At 43.6% G+C, this 16,862-nt stretch overlaps 1 protein-coding gene across 1 annotated transcript; it reads right to left on the bottom strand.

The window, feature by feature from the left end:
• Positions 1 to 156: 156 nt before the first annotated feature.
• Positions 157 to 15,637, bottom strand: TSR1 (TSR1 ribosome maturation factor). The gene is made up of 15 exons (XM_075263601.1): positions 15,495 to 15,637; positions 13,457 to 13,560; positions 11,821 to 12,037; positions 11,587 to 11,721; positions 10,927 to 11,351; positions 9,855 to 10,011; positions 9,321 to 9,496; positions 6,163 to 6,359; positions 5,912 to 6,074; positions 4,370 to 4,480; positions 4,152 to 4,284; positions 3,840 to 3,956; positions 2,345 to 2,485; positions 1,516 to 1,590; positions 157 to 335 (listed from the first exon to the last, which is right to left on the bottom strand). The coding sequence occupies exons 1-15, from the start codon at positions 15,607 to 15,609 to the stop codon at positions 157 to 159; spliced, it is 2,445 nt and encodes an 814-aa protein (XP_075119702.1). The 5' UTR covers positions 15,610 to 15,637.
• Between the last annotated feature and the right edge of the window lie 1,225 nt (positions 15,638 to 16,862).

Genomic DNA, 16,862 nt, shown 5'->3' with positions numbered 1-16,862 from the left:
CCTTTGCCATTCAAAGAAGAACCCTCCTTTTTTGGATCCTTAATTTTTTTTTATAATTCACACATCTACAATGTCTGAATACACAATAAATAAGTCTTTTTAAGGCACCAAACAGGTAATGTAGAAGAGATTCTGTATTAGATTCTGCTACAGGCTTTATTCCATCTCCACTTCTGCAGGATCAATCTGAACCTCACTCTTCACCCAGGTTATTGGAGGTGGTACATATGGGTCATAGGTCCATTTAGGATAAACACGCTTGTACAGGTTCATTAATACAGTGTCCTGGGACTTCAGCTGCCCATCAAAATGGCATTTCATGTGTCCATGAGTTCCTGGACAGTAAAAAAACAGAGGGTATTATGCAGGGTTACGAACATATATCTATAGTAATGACTAAAAACACTGTACCCCCAGGCTCCACTGTAAGAGGAACCCTCGCTGTCAGATCTACAGGTCGTATATTATAAAGTAAGAGGAGCTGAGCAGATGGATTTATAGTTTTGTGAGATTATTCCATGTAATCCAAACTCATTGTAAAGGCCACCAAACACTGCACCGCCCACTGGACTCCTAAGCCAAGAATGAGCACAGATTAAAATGACAGGTTATTCTGCATTGTTTCCCACACAACTATGTATCACTCTGCTCTGCTTCTCCTGCTCTATAACATGCTGCCGTCATATCTGACATGTTCAACAGGATAGGTTCCCTTCATTATTTTTTACTTAAAAGGATTATTTTCAAACGGACGACCTATCCGAACCCTGCACCAAACAGCTCTGCTCCTAAGCAAGTCATAAGAACAGAACTGCAGTCCTCCAATGCCACTGCTATACAGTGCACAGAGCCTTCCGTTTCAGTTCCTCCTTATAGGTTCTGTTACCTGGAGGCATACATATAAAGGCATGACACAGACCCTATGAAAATCAGATCCTGTGGATAGGTCATCAATATAAAAGATACCAGAATGGGGGGGGGGGGTCATACAAAGTGGTCAGCATTCAGGCTTATCACAACGTAGCACCAATTCTTCAGTTTCTGAAACAGTTCTTGGGAACATTTTAGTGGCTCACAGACACCACTTAGGGGTTTTATACGGGTAGGAATACAATTGTTTTGGATCTAGACTAGTACTTTATATTACAAGAAATACAATAAGTTTCTTAAGAAAACTCAAACTTTTTGGTATAACCATCAGAGACCGCACCACAGTCTACTAACACAATACACTAGAGTAATTCCTGTGGATTGAGCATCCATACATACACCTTTTTACTAAGGGCGGTAATACGATTTGCTTAGACCCCTAGCTGGTCTCTACATTCACATATATATGTAGCACAGAATACTACAACTGTCTCCTTCATCTGAATCTTCATTTTACTAAATTATGGTTGTGTAAAAATTATCTAATTCTGAAATAAAATTTAAAAGAAACCTGATTTTTCATGAAACATACAGTTCTATTATGTCATTGCAAATGGCATGAGATTCTGTATAGAACATGCTCACCTAGAGGTTCCTTAATATGTCCTCTGCGACCCCACTTTGTCCGCAGCTCCACTGGTTTAAACCACAACACATCCTCTGTAAAGGCAAGAGTGTTAAAGCTGTAGCAAATGTTATTGAAAAACTAAAAAGTTTATCCTGAAATAATTGGTTTCAAACTGTAATTTTTTTTAGTTTTTTATATAGAAAAGTACAAACCTATACAAAAAAAACTTTTCAGTGTGATAATTGCAAACATTCACAAATAAATTGAAAGACATTAAAAAAAAAATTCATACACAGTGCAAATATCACTTGATCCGTAGGGGTGCAAGTTGTCAGACCCCACTGATCTCATACGGAAATCCTATTCTAAGGATAGGTCATCAGTATGTAGTCTTGGACAACCCCCTTTAGAAGAAAAGTGTCACCAGTAAACGACATTTGTATTTTATTTTTCTAAGACTTTTTTTTGTTTTTAATTTCCCATATCATCTATCTATATTTTTATAAAAATCTTGCCACTAAACCTAAAATAATTTGACTTCCGGTCTCTTGGAGTCATGTGCCATAGACACAATGATCTAGAGCAGACCCTAGTGAGTTCTACAGAAGAGTTTTCTAGGCATGCTGTGTGAGCGGAGTAGAGGTTATTGTGTAGAGATGGGAGTAGATAAGCTGTGCAATCCCCTATTGTGACTGGTGGATTATGTGTCTACATATACATTATAGCTGTGGGGTTTTTTTGTTGTTTAAAATAAAAATAAAAAAGTTATTTTCTGGCGACACGTACAATCCTTTTAAGCCCATTATTAGAAGGTAGAGAATAACCTATTAATATATTAGCACATACCTCTATTGAAGAACATGTAGCGCACCACTGCAGTTTTCTTCAGTATCTTAAATGGGTGACCACTCAATACTACCCTTTTGATAACAATCCTGTCAGGGTCCACACTCAGGAGAGACCCCGTGGCTATCAGATCATGCATCCCTATATAAAAGGAAAAGGTGTAGATACTTCTCATTAAACAGACACAATCAGGCAAAGAGCAATCCTGTGCTGGCCTACATAACTAAGACGCTTAAAGGGATCCTATCATTCAATCACTTTTTTTTCTAACATGTTGGAATAGCCTTAAGAAAGGCTATTCATCTCCTACCTTCCGTTTTCTTCTCCGCGCCGCCGTTCGCCTAAAATCCTGGTTTATCCCTGTATGTAAATTAGTTATTTCGCAGCACTGGGGGTGGGCCCCAGCGCTCAAACAGCACTGGGGGCATTCCCACTGCTGCCAGAGAACTCTCCAGCATCGCCTCCATCTTCTTCTACAGCAAGTTCTTCACCGCGTCTTCTTCCGGTGGCGGCTTGTAACTTCTAGGCCTCAGGCAAACCGACTGCGCATGCTCGCCAGCCACGAGAAAATGGCCACTTCCAATACTATGCAAGCGGCCATTTTTCTTGTGGCCGTGAGCATGCGCAATTGGCTTGCCCGAGGCCTAGAAGTTACAAGCCGCCACCGGAATAAGATGCGGTGAAGACCTCGCTGCAGAAGAAGATGGAGGCGATGCTGGAGAGTTCTCTGGCAGCATTGGGGACGCCCCCAGTGCTGTTTGAGCACTGGGGTCCGCCCCCAGTGCTGCGAGAGAACTCATTTACTTACCGAGATAAACCAGGATTTTAGGCGAATATCAGCGGGGAGAAGTCAACAAAAGGTAGGAGACGAATAGCCTTTCTTAAGGCTATTCCGACGTGTTAGAAAAAAAAAAGTGATTGAATGATAGGATCCCTTTAAGTGCGGTACAACACTTATCGTAATTGTAAGAGGTGGTCCTGTCAATGATTGATGGCTCTGTATGCAGAGTCCACCTCCTTGACATTTCAGCATAGAAAGAGTACAAAATATAAGTGTGAAAAGGACAGATTTTTCTGAATCTTTTTCCACAAACGCATACATGAATCACATACAGCCCCCATTAGTCCCGGGCAATCAATGCTGGTAGTTTTGGTATCCGATATACTATTTAGATTCTTTACTGTCAGGAGGGCGGTGTCAGGCAGGAGCAGACAAGGGGTGCGATTCTGAGATCTGACACTGGCTGCTTCTGATTGGAGCTCTAAATCACGCCCCCTGCCTGACACCGCCCTTCTGACATTACTGAGCTTAAAAAGCACATCAGGCACCAAAACTACCTGCTCTTGTTACTCAGGAACGGTGCGGGCTAGAGAGAAAATTCTAACTGTGATAAAATCAGCAGAGCAGTGCCTATTAAACATTAAGCACTAGAATTGGGGGTGGTGAAAGGTTCTCTTTTGGGCTAAGAATCTTTATGCGGAATCTTAAACTTACCGTTACTGCGCTGCTTGAACATTAGTACTGAGGCTGTTGGGAAAGTAATGGGGGCATAAACCGTGACCACCACAGCGGCATCAGAATGCAGGAACCGCTCAGATTTATGTTTATCCGCTGGAACAGAAAGAACATAAAATAATCACCAATGCCAATTCATTAATAAAAAGCCATTTATGCTTCATATACACAGCAGAGTCATACAGAATATTGTATCAGGGCCTTCTATAATGGAATGCTGAGTACAATGTAACAAGAGAAGTAACATGAACAGTGAGGGTCTAGACATGGATTGGAGGAAGGGTCCCTTACCAGACGTGTGCTGAGAGTACAGGGGAGCTGCTCGGAAACGTCGGAAGCCGCAGTGAAATATAATTTCTTCTTTAGCTTGCACTGGCTCAGCATTGCCAGCGTGTCTCCTCACCAACATGTTCACAACAGACATCTACAAGCATAAGAAATAACTAAATAACCCGATTTTACCTTCGGTACAACTATCTTTATTAGGATAGCAAAGCCAAATTGCTCACCTTATGTTCATGAGGAAGAAGTGAATAAAGGACAAGTGGAGCCCCCTGTTGGTAATGTTCCAACACAGAGACTGGTACTCCGGTGATGTGTACGGTCACATACCAGCCAACCTAAAAGGGCAAAAGAAATTAAAGAATATGTCAAATAAATTGGGTGCTTTGTTATAGTACAACTAGCTTCTGCCCGCGACTTCGTCTGCGGGTTGTTGGCGTCGATGGTTTGCCTGCTCCGGCTTTTTGGCAGCTGTTAAGCTGTCCTGCTGCTGACCTTGTTCCTCACACCGTGCCTGTGATTGTTCTCAGCAGCTCGCTGGGACACCATATAATGAGTGTGCTTAAGAAAATGGCCACTTACACCAGCTTACTGTACAAGCGGCCATTTTCTTGTGGCCTGGGCATGCGCAGTCGGCTCTGCCCGAGGCATAGAAGATTGAAACTCAGGATGGAAGAAGACACAGGGAGAGGGTGTTCCAGAAGAAGATGGAGGCAACGCTACAGAGTTCTCTCACAGCATTGGGGACGCCCCCAGTGCTGTTTGAGCGCTGGGGACCACCCCCAGTGCTGTGAGAGAACTCATCTGAATACAGACGAAAACAAGGATTTCTACTGAATGGTGGCCCAGAGAAGACATCTAAAGGTGGGAGAAGAATAGCCTTTCTTAAGGCTATTCCTACATGTTAGGGAGAAAAAAAAAGGGGGTATCCAATGATAGGATCCCTTTAAATACTCAGCATTCACCATACTATTACGGTGGATGTCAGGAGAGGGTTAAAGAGATTATTGAGGATCGGGATACTTATGGCTTATCTTTAGCATAGGTCACCCATATCGGATAAATAAGGGGCCCAAACTCTGCAACCCCACTGATCAGCTGTACATAGGAGCCATAGTGCCTGTGAAAGGTATTAGGCTGCATTCACACGGAGTAACGCCAGCGTGTATCACAGCCGTACAAGCCGGCGTTACAGCAGGGCTGCCGTACACTTCCCATTCATTTCTATGGGAGCCGGCATACGAGCGCTCCCCATAGAAATGAATAGGCTGCTTCTTTCACTGCGAGCAGTCCCATTGAAGTGAATGGGAAGTGCCGGCGTGTACGGGACGGCATGAGCAGAGCTTGCCGTGTACGCCGGCACTTCCCATTCACTTCAATGGGACTGCTCATAGTGAAAGAAGCAGCCCATTCATTTCTATGGGGAGCGCTCGTATGCCGGCTCCCATAGAAATGAATGGAGCTGCTTTATACGTCGCTTATTCTGAACGTGTTTTACATTCAGAATAAGCTTCAGGAAACGTAGTGTGAATGCCCCCTTAAACTGCTATACCTATAGAAACCTCTACAAAGCATTGGCATGGTGATAGCTCAAAGTAAAGACTGAAAATGCTGCAGCGCCCCTTCAGCAAACCAGCAGGGGTGCTGGGAGACTGCCACGGATCAGATACTGATGGCCTACCCTAAGGATCACTGCGCCTGGATTATCATTTTATGTGTTAAAGCAGATTCTTAGGTTAAAGCTATATATAGTAACAACCACTGATTACCATGGCGGCTTCATTTTCCTCCTCCGCCAGTTCTCTGAAGATCCGTTTTCTGGTCCTGAAGAAGTCATGAAACTGGAAAATTCGAGCATAATCTCTGGGGAGATTTTCCTTGGGATCCCATGGAGACGTGCGGAAGCTTTTAAGACCACGATATTTTTGAAACCTGAAGATCAGAAATAACCAGGAGTTCAAAAGAAAGTCGGAATCTAGCAGACTGGAATCTAGTGAAGGAATCTACAACACTTTCTTACCGGATTCTAGCTAGCTGATCTCGAGGGGTGTCCACCTCATCTGGGAACATCTCGTCCTGTCTTTGCAGTCTATATTTCTCCAACATCTGTTCTTCCTCTGCTTCATCCAGGTTGTCATCATACTTGTCTCGTGTGCTGTCAGGGATGGTGACGGTCTCGCTCTCTTCCTCTGGCTCTTCAGCACTATCTTCCTCTTCCTGACAATAACACAAAATGTAATGCCATATAAAAAAAACATAAGTGGGCTATAAGGTTACACAGCTCTGGTATAAAGGAGGCCTCACGTCAGCTAAGGAGGTGATAACCACGTAATATATAACCGTAAAGCCAAATAATGCGCAGCATGTATTTCCCAAATTATACTAGAGGACATCTTTACTACTGATGGCGGCGCAACATAAGAACAATGGGGCAGAATTATAAAGACTAGCATTTTGTACGCTGGTCTTAATTAAAGAGGACCTTTCACCATATCCGGGCACAGGCAGTGTTATATACTGCCGGAAAGCTGACAGTGCGCTGAATTCAGCGCACTGTCGGCTTTCCCGATCTGTGCCCGGTGTGAAGAGCTTACGGTCCCGGTACCGTAGCTCTTCTATGGTCAGAAGGGCGTTTCTGACCATTAGCCAGAGACGTCCTTCTGCCTCGCGGCGCCTATCGCGCTGTACTGTGGAGCGGGGAGGAACGCCCCCTCCCTCTGCTAACACAGCTCGTCCATAGACGAGCTTTATCAGGAGGGGAGGGGGGGGAGTTCCTCCCGGCTCCACAGCACAGCGCGATAGGCGCCGCGAGGCAGAAGGACGTCTCTGGCTAATGGTCAGAAACGCCCTTCTGACCATAGAAGAGCTACGGTACCGGACCGTAAGCTCTTCACACCGGGCACAGATCGGGAAAGCCGACAGTGTGCTGAACTCAGCGCACTGTCAGCTTTCTGGCAGTATATAGAACTGCCTGTGCCCGGATATGGTGAAAGGTCCTCTTTAAAGGCCCGACAGGCACAAGGCAGGCCTGATATATGAAAAGACGTAGGTCAACCCTGCCCATTGTTGCTGAATGGGAAATGAAACATTTTCACGTACAGGGTGTACGGAAAGTAAGTATACAAAATGAAAGGGTGGACTTTAGCCAGTATATGAAGCGTTTTTTTATTAATAAACATGTGACCGGAAATGCACCATTGTGGAGCTGCAAATAAACCGAGATGTCGGTTTCCTATCCCTCGCTGCACCATGTGAAAGGAGAAACGAAGAAGGGAAAGTGCTTTAATGGGAAATCAGTTTAATCACTGTTATTTATTAACAAGAATTGCTTGAAGTGCTGGCCGCCTGCCTCAATATAAGCAGTGCAACGCCGGGAGATAGAGTGAAGGCATCCGTTCACAGACCATGATGAATGTAGCCTGGATGTAGTTCACGAGCTCTTTGCAGGTTGGCACAGGCGTTGTGTACACAGCAGACTTGACATGCGCTTTCTCTTCTTTGTGTCTCCTTTCACACGGCGCGGCAAAGGATAAGAAAAAGACATCTTTGTCTACCTGCGGCGCCACAATGGTGCATTTCCGGTCACATGTTCATTAATAAAAAACACTTCATATACCGGCTAAAGTCCACCCTTTCATTTTGTGTACTTACTTTCTGGACATCCTGTATATACGCCAAAAAACTACTAATCATAGTAAAACAGTCATTTAAAGACAAAATTGATCTAGGTTATAATCGTCCAGCCCTATGTTAGAAGTCAAGTACAAATTATTTTTTTCGCCATATTAAATTGATTTAACATTTTTAATAAGGCTGACAACTCCCTTAAAGGAATCCTATCATACAAACCCTTTTTTTTCTGAGTAACACATCGGAGTAGCCTTAAGAAAGGCTATTCTTCTCCTACTCCTCTCCTTCTCCTTTCATTGTCTTCTCCGCGCTGCCGTTCCATAGGAATCCCGGTTCTTTATGGTATGCAAATAAGTTCTCTCGCAGCACTGGGGGTGGGCCCCAGAGCTCAAACAGCACTGGGGGCATCCCCAATGCTGCAAGAGAACTCTCTCCGGCGCCGCCGCCGCCATCTTCGTCAGCAACGTCCTCTTCTTCCGGCAGTGGCTTGCAACTTCTAGGCCTCGGGCAGAGCAGACTGCGCATGCCCACAGGCCACAAGAAAATGGCCACTTACAATAGTGTGCAAGCGGCCATTTTCTCGTGGCCTGTGGGCATGCGCAGTCTGCTCTGCCCAAGGCCCGAGGCCTAGACATTACAAGCCACCACTGGAAGAGGAGAATGAAGAGGACGCTGCTAACGAAGATGGAGGCGGCACTGGAGAGTTCTCTCGCAGCATTGGGGACGCCCCCAGTGCTGTTTGAGCGCTGAGGCCCGCCCCCAGTGCTGTAAGCGAACTCATTTGCATACTGACAAGAACCGGGATTCCTAATGAACGGCAGCACGGAAAAGACAACGTAAGGTAGGAGAAGAATAGCCTTTCTTAAGGTTATTCTGACGTGTTACTCAGAAAAAAAAAGGGTTTGTATGATAGGATCCCTTTAAAGGTATAATGTCACCAAATATATGTATTCTCTATTCATACTCATGTCATGCAGCACAATAACCTTTATCTAAAATATACTCTAAATGGCCACTTTATTAGAGACGCCTGCCCTTTCACATTCCGCGGTCCCCTATATGGACATTAGATATGTAATCCTGAAATGCACATTAAATCAAAAGAACAAGTTTTCTGAGGATCAGTCTCAGTACAAAACCACATTACAATGAGTAAAAAAAGAAAACACCTACGTACAAGGCCTGGTCTTCGATGCTAGTATAGACAGGACCGGCATTTCAATGATTGACAACCTTTTAGGATTTTCTCATGCAATCTTGTACCAAGACTGAGGAAACAAAAAAATGCCACAAAAGGGGTCCTGTGGAGCTTTGTTGATGGGTGGGTCAGAATTTTGGCACATCTTTTGTCTTATGATACCTATGGATGATAGCTGCAGTTTCGATGGTCATCGAAGGTCCAATGCACTATTAGATAGGGGTCTCTAATAAAGTGGACATTCAGTGTTTAATGCTACTGAACTTATTATTAGCACAGTGAAGAATGATGGTGTGAACACATTCTGAAAAGACATCTTTAAGTACAACTAGGTATAAATAACAGATTACCTCAGAAACGGCTTCATCCATAGCATCTTCCTGATCATCATCCATGTCGTCATCATCGTCGTCTTCATCATCACTGCCTTCTTCTCCATCACTTTCCTCATCATCCAAGATCCACGCAGCCTGGTAAGTGGATGTCCCTTTGGGAACCTTTTTCTGTACTTTCACTTTTAAGGATTCTGTTGTGAAATTTAGAAACAAAATCCATTAATTATGTGCTAATTGAGAAAAGAATTACAAAATACTGCAATAAAAAGTGGAGGGGAGATTCTGCCTAGTCACAATGCTGACGTGTCTTCTAGTCTCTGTTTTGTGCTGACTGTATATGAAGTCTTTTTCATGGTTGGTCCCCTATTATTCACATTATACCCATTCACTCTTAACAAGAGTGCTTTAGGTTATATACAGATTGTATGAAGCACATAATGGAGTTCTATAATAGCTAGAGGTTCTCCTTAAAGATGGTGAATCACTTGCAAGGATCTTTGACATAACCCTAAGGAGACAGCAAAGGATGACATGCAAGGAAAAATTTACCCTCGGCTTCTCTGAGCTCCTCCTCAGTAGGCCACGTCTGCTCTCCTTCCATAGGATCGGGAACTACTTCAGACTGCAGAGTCTCTTGCTTTGCTGGATCAGCCTTCATTAGAAGCTTCCCATCCTCTTCCATCGCTGCACAGTTGGCAGGTTCATCCTGTTTATTAGTACAATAAAGCTGCATGAATAGCTGAATAATGCTGCCGCTATATGCTCAATAAACCAAAAACTACAAAGAAAAAAAAAAAAGTCCCTCTGCCTCCGCACTATCATTTTGTTCACAAATCTCTGAGATTTAAGCCTCAAGCATACAACCCCAGTGTGCCATCCAAGGGGGCTCCAGAGCTGCATTTCGATCTGATAATTATAGAGCAGGACCTAACCCGCTCCTGGAAATCTGATCGGAACAGAACCCTCCATAGCAACAAATCTAACATGGAGATCACTCTGGTGACACTCAGCTGACATCTGAGTGTGATCCTCGTGCCCACCATAAAAAAAAAAAAAAAAAAAAGCAGCCTACGCATTTGGCTTGCACACCCAGATGTAAGCATGAGGTCTAAGACTATATTCATATCTGCCTCAAAGACTCCCTAGTAGAAACCATATCTAATGTAAAGTCTGCAGTTTTTGAAAGAAAAAAAGATAGCGAACACAAAGCCCTGTATTTCTTGACAAAACAGAAGCAGCACAACCTGAAACTCCCCATTGTAAGTGTGAAGTATAAGAGAGTTACAGCTCATTGGAAAACTAATGCCAAACTAGACAGGACCAGTACAGGATTTCCACATAAACCGTAGCAAGCAATTGCAATTGGCTGGTGTCCACCACAGCTTTCTATGTGGCTGTTGTGACTTTCAAAAAGACTAAAAACCACAAAAAGTGACAAATCTGTGGATACAAAAACTAGTGTGTAAGAAATTGTGTGATCTAGATTTCCGGCACATTGTGTACCTCCGGTACGACACAGCTCAGCAGAGTCACGCTGACTTCAGTGACCGACCCACTGTGAGTACTTGCTGCGTCCCCAGGCCTAAGCACTTTGGATGAGTTTACAAACACCCAAACCTACCGTCATTTCCACATCCTGTCCTTTTTTAGCCTTGTGGACTCGTGGGTTTAGTGGATAAGGGTCAGGAGGGGCATCAATCTGAGACATCTGAAAGTCGCCATGTCCAACGATATGAATCAATCTGTTAACATTGAGTTCTCGCCCCCGCACGTAGCCAGATACTTTCAATGTGCCCACCAGGCCACTCTCATCAGATGGCTGAAAATCCGCTCTATGCGCCAGCATATAACAACGTCTGTCCCTGAATGCCAAGTGTCTCTGTTTCTGGGTGGATATTTGCCTTAACAGCAAAGCAGCTTCTGGCGCGGTATCCAGGTGAAACAGCTTCACATCGGGAAATCTCTTCTCTATTACTTTACTTAGGTGTTTCTTTGTATCATTTCTTTTCTTTATTGGGATTTCATTCATACCCTGCACAGCAAGCACTAAAACAGGGGAAAAAACACAACATCATGCATCAATATTGTGTGATAGAGAATACAAACCGATCCAACATGAAGCTACCATTACAGTCAAAGACAAAAATATTACCAATATTACAGTTAGTCGCATGTTCCGGTTTTATTCCAGAGGTACTGGATAGAATACACAGCACTGAGGCAATGGTTACTTTATCTTTCCATACTTATACATGGCTGTTTACACTACTGAACCTCTTACCACAACTAGGCAGGCCCTGGGCAAAAAGGCACGACAGGCAGTAGTCGCCATAACTGTCCCATCCCTCCTGGGGGTCCAGAACAAACAATAGTGTATCTGCCACTTTGGCCAGATCCAGCAGATTATGCAGATCATCTGTAGACCAAGGAGAGAAGACATACAGTTACCCATGCATTTATACCATGGTGGAATTGTTTGTTTGGGCCAGTGACCCACTTTGGGGTTTATTCTTACCCTTGTTCGCTTGGACAAAACACCATCGCTGCTTCATCTTAGGACACACCAGAGCAAACTTGCCATTCTTGGAGTCATCTTCGTGAAGTATATCACCCTCATTGCTCTGCACCAGATTCATAAGGCTACTCATCACCACATCTGCATGGAGGGGAACCACGACCACAAGGTGTGGGGGGCCATCTTTGCTTCCCAAATTGCGCTTCTCAGTGAGCACCTGCACAGATTAAAGATTTAAACTCGTAAAGGGGTTTTCCAGGCAAAAAATAATTATATAATTTTTTTTATTTTTTTTTAAAGGTCTAGTGCAGGAAGCCAACACCTTCTAAACAAATGCAGAATATACCAGAAGCTCCCACAGTCACCCAAGATATTGCTAGATATATCTGGGTGTACTTTTAACCCATTAAAGTACACCCATATATTTCTAGCAGTATTTTGAGTGATTTCTGGGTGTCTTTGGGAGCTCCTGGTATCTTCTGCATTTGTTTACAAGGTGTTAGCTTCCTTCTACGTAGTTTCCTGTATACCTTCCACACTACCTCACTGTCACTGCTCCCCCACATCCTCTCTCACTCCGTTACACCCCATCTCTGTCTCCCTAGCTAAGCTACCCTGCCCACTGCTAGCCATTTTCAAGTAACTAACTAAACCCATCCCCTGCCCATCATACTTACCTATCTTCCGATCTTGAAAACGGCTCCTCCTTTCCGCTTCACTGTGTGCAGGCTGGAGACGTTGCACACAGACTGGAAGTACCCGTGAGACCTGCGCAGTAGAGATTGATTGCCATCTCTACTGTGCATGTCTTGCAGTCACCTCCAGATTGCGCAAGCGCTTCAAAAGAGGAGGCATTCCCGAACACAGATAGATACGCAAGTATTGATGGGGTTTGGGAGGAGAAGAGAGTACTGGTGACGTTCCGTTACGGAAGCAGTGAAATGGAATTTCACCGGACTATGAGAAAGTGTCCCTGGGGAGGTCACATGACCATGCCAATGATATGGCTAATTATACATTTTTTTTAATAGAAGTAAATTAGAAGTTAAACTGGGTGAGGGGGTATACTTTAGGGGTTAATTCATAGTTTATCCAGGGAAACCCCTGTAAGTACATGATCTAATTTCTATTGTTGCCCTACTACAGGTAAAGTACACAATGGGGGAAATGTATCAAACCCTGTATACTAGTTGCCTGCCGTAGAGGGAGGACATTGTGATACACATTTGGCGCAAGGTTTTTTCTAGAACCAAACTAAGGCCAGAGCTAGGGTGCTTCTGCTCGAGATATTTATTAGACCTCATGTAAATAATGGAAATCTATGCAGCTGGAATAGATCTCCATTCAAGCGTGCGGTGGTGTGACCGATCTATGAAGAGGTCAGAGACTTCTCATAAATTATATGTGACCTGCACCAGTCAGGGCCTTATGAAATGCCAGTCTTAATAAATCAGCCCCAAAGAATGAGAGAAGTGGTCAGTGCTCCAGAGGGGAGCAGAGAATTTCTCAACTCATTTACCTGCACATAGGGTTATTTCCAAAGACTTGTTTTTTACTGGAGTGTTTCTTAAATTACCAAACAGAGAATACAGCCATGTACACGAGGCCTAAGACTGAAAATAAATGAAATACTCACAGCATCTTTCCTCTGTCTGCGGATCTGGTTGGCTTTATGTCTCCTGTCCAGCTTGCTTAAGTTTTTTTTCAGTTTTTTGCTGAGAACTTTAACAGGAACTCGTCCTTAAAGAAATCAAACAACAGTCATTTAGTTCAGATGGACGGACTCCTGATACTTAATGTAAATTAGGAATAAACAGGACTGCATGTTCTGCAATGTCATAGGCACAAAGTCATGGGCCGAACAATAACATTCCACAGAAGTCAACGGAAACATATAGGTAAGGAACACTGTCGCAATGTCATACCATAAACCACTTATTCTGGTGCTTGTTCATGTGTTCAGTTACACAGGATAGATGCCAGAAATGGGGCACCCCATGCTAGAGACCCCTTTCTATTATCCAGAGTGACACTTTTCTCTGGAGGATCCAGTGCAGCCAAGTTAAAGGGGCGTTCCAAAATTTTTTTCAATCATTTTATAGTTAGTATACAGATCTCGTTCTGGTCATGTGAGGGAACCACTGAAGCAGTCACGAGCCATTTGGGAAGAGGTCACCACCTAGGCCTGTGATTGGCCTCACATAAACGGGATTTCTATGGTGATGTCAATCGGAGGCCCTGTATACAGAAGTACAGAGCGCCTGCCGTTGACAACGGAGGCTCAGGGAGAGGAGAATACTATTTGTTATGTTTACTGGTCCACTAGTGGCAGCTTTAAATAAAAAATATATATATATATATATATAATATAGGTCTCTGAACACCCCTTTAAGAACAAACTACCAAACCCAAACTTTTCTAATGATGCTTAGGTAAATCTGTGGATGACGAATAGCAAGAAAATCTTCAAAACAAAGATTCAGAGTAACGCGAGGGACAGGTGGTGACAAACAGTCATGAAGCATCAAGGATTGTAGTTTCGCCTTGCAACATCAGAACTAATGCAAGTTAATGGGGTTGATCAGTGATTGATTTTTTTGAGACTTGCAACACGCTCCTTCATTTAGATAAGTTACAATGCTGCAACGCAAGATGATACGTGAATGAAGTCAGTCTCCCATACACATAAATGGCCGAAATGAGCAGAGAAAAGAGAACAACAAATAGAGTGTGTCACCTTTTTTTTTCCCCCTCAATCCCTGTAAAACAAGGGACATGTGAATAGGCTCCTCTCACTATAATGGTCATATCGATTTCAGAAGGTCATTTTCACAAAGCACTAAATAGACACAAGTCTATGATCCCTAAAAACAAGCGTCATAAAGATAGACGCAAACTACACCATGATCACGTGAATAAGGTATCTGTAGGGTCCTCGGGCACGGCTGCCTCCTTCACATGACACATCTAACATAGCCATTACTGTCAGATATCAGTTTCTATGATAAATCTGACTAATGTACAGACCATTACACATCATCATAGTATTTATTTATTATGATTACTACTTGTATAGCGCCATCATATTCCACAGCGCTTTACAGATATTGACAGTCACTGTCCCATATAGGCCTCACAATCTAAATTCCCTATCAGTGGGAGGAAACCCACGCAAACACGGGGAGAACATACAAACTCCTTGCAGATGTTGTACTGGGCAGGATTTGAACCTGGGACTCCAGTGCTGCAAGGCTAACCACTGCGCCACCGTAGGGCTATCCGGATTTGTGCAATGATATCCCATACTATGTCAGTCCTAGCGCTATGTGCCTGGGTGGTCGCTGACTGTATACCTAGTCTATATATGGAGGCCCCTATATAATACAGGCTATCCTATACAATGACCTGCTCCATAACAAACAACAGCAAGTTTTAGACTACAGATTTCCATAGAGCTTAGGCATTTTAAAGGGCAGGTCACAGCTTCCATTTACTTAAAGGGGACGTTCATCTGAAGGAAAGTGAATGGTTCAGCCTCGATGATAATCTGTAAAGTTGGGCATTTCCCTGATGACAGACATACTGTCCGGGGCTGTGGGATGCGGTGCCTGCACACACGTGGAGCTCACATGGAGGGGCCGGGCCTGCACACATGGCGCACACTCTCCTCTCACCTTTATTCTCACGGTCCTGGGCTCCGCGCCCTCTGTGCCGACCTGTCTTGTGCGCCTTATTCTGCTGCTTTAAAGCACCGGGCCGGTGTGCAGCCTGCTGGTCGCCCGCCGCCATGATTACCGATGCTCTAAGCCTGCTCTACGGCTCGTCCCAGTACTGAAGGACCCGCCCAACTGAGGGCGGAAGGTGCACAGCCAGCGGGTACGCATGCGCAGCACAGCTTGCCCTTCTTTGCTGTGCAGGTATCAGAGTGATATTCCTGGTGTATACAGACGTGAGGAGGATGTGTCTCAGTACTGAGGACTTGTTCAGACCAAATACAGTATGTGTGAATAGGATGTGCTTACCAGAGAATGCTCCTGTCATAGTCACTATAGCAAATAACAGTGTAGCTTCAGCTGTAATTACAAAATATATATATACAGTATATATATATATATATATATATTATATATATATATTATATATATATTAATATTACACACTAACACACATCTATCTGCAGTATCTATCTACACAGTATCTGTATCTAGCTACACTGTAGCTGCTACAGTATCTATCATCTACAGTATGTATTTATCCATCTCCAGTATCTCTCTACATACAGTATCATCTATCTACACCTCTCTACAATATCTATCATCTACAATATCTCTACAATATCTATCAACAGTATGAATGTATTTATCTACAGTATCTATCTATCTATATCTATCCATCTATCTATCTCCAGTATCTATCATCTATCTACAATATCTATTGGCCCTTGGTATGTAAACGTTTGATTTGGCCCCACAAAATCAGCAGACAGATCTAGAACAATACAACGGTAGGTTCACACTAGTGTTCAGGATTCCGTCCTTTGAGTCTGCTTAAAAAGGGGTTACACACAGAAACCACAGACCCCATAGACTATAATGGAGTCTACCAGGTGTCCACCAGTTTTATACTGAAACCATAAGTTTGGTCAGTGGGAAAAAATAGCATGCCACAGCAATGCTGACTCCAAGAAAAAAAAAAAACACGAGGGAGTATGGCACATAGTTTTTCAGGCATATCACTCCCTATATGCCATGCAGCACTTCCATCTGAAAGTGAGTTTGGGCACCGTGGCTACTCTCTGGAGTGCTCTGATAGGTCTCTGCAATTGATGCGGCATGACTTACCAGGAGGGTACTCCTACTCACTGAAGATGATGTGAATATTTACCCTCAACTGAATAACTAGATGCATTAGACAGAGAAAAGACTGCTGGCCAGTATGAATCCTCAAGGGAGTCTGGTCAACAAAACAGTATACCAATAACAAACGTAAAACGCTACAACCAATGACAACCCAAGAATTTTACCTGGGAGTACATTTGGCAG

The sequence above is a fragment of the Leptodactylus fuscus genome, chromosome 2, assembly GCF_031893055.1.
Source record: "Leptodactylus fuscus isolate aLepFus1 chromosome 2, aLepFus1.hap2, whole genome shotgun sequence".
In the NCBI taxonomy this organism is placed as follows: domain Eukaryota; kingdom Metazoa; phylum Chordata; class Amphibia; order Anura; family Leptodactylidae; genus Leptodactylus; species Leptodactylus fuscus.
This window is presented reverse-complemented; position numbering and strand designations above follow the sequence as displayed.

Bases quoted from the DNA above. Each gene is read 5' to 3' on its own strand.
- TSR1 (XM_075263601.1), bottom strand. From the start codon at position 15,609: ATGGCGGCGGGCGACCAGCAGGCTGCACACCGGCCCGGTGCTTTAAAG. The intron at 6,360-9,320 runs GTAATCTGTTAT...TGTTATTGTCAG, and splicing joins TGGATGAAGCCGTTTCTGAG to GAAGAGGAAGATAGTGCTGA. The intron at 1,591-2,344 runs GTATGTGCTAAT...TTGCCTTTACAG, and splicing joins CTACATGTTCTTCAATAGAG to AGGATGTGTTGTGGTTTAAA.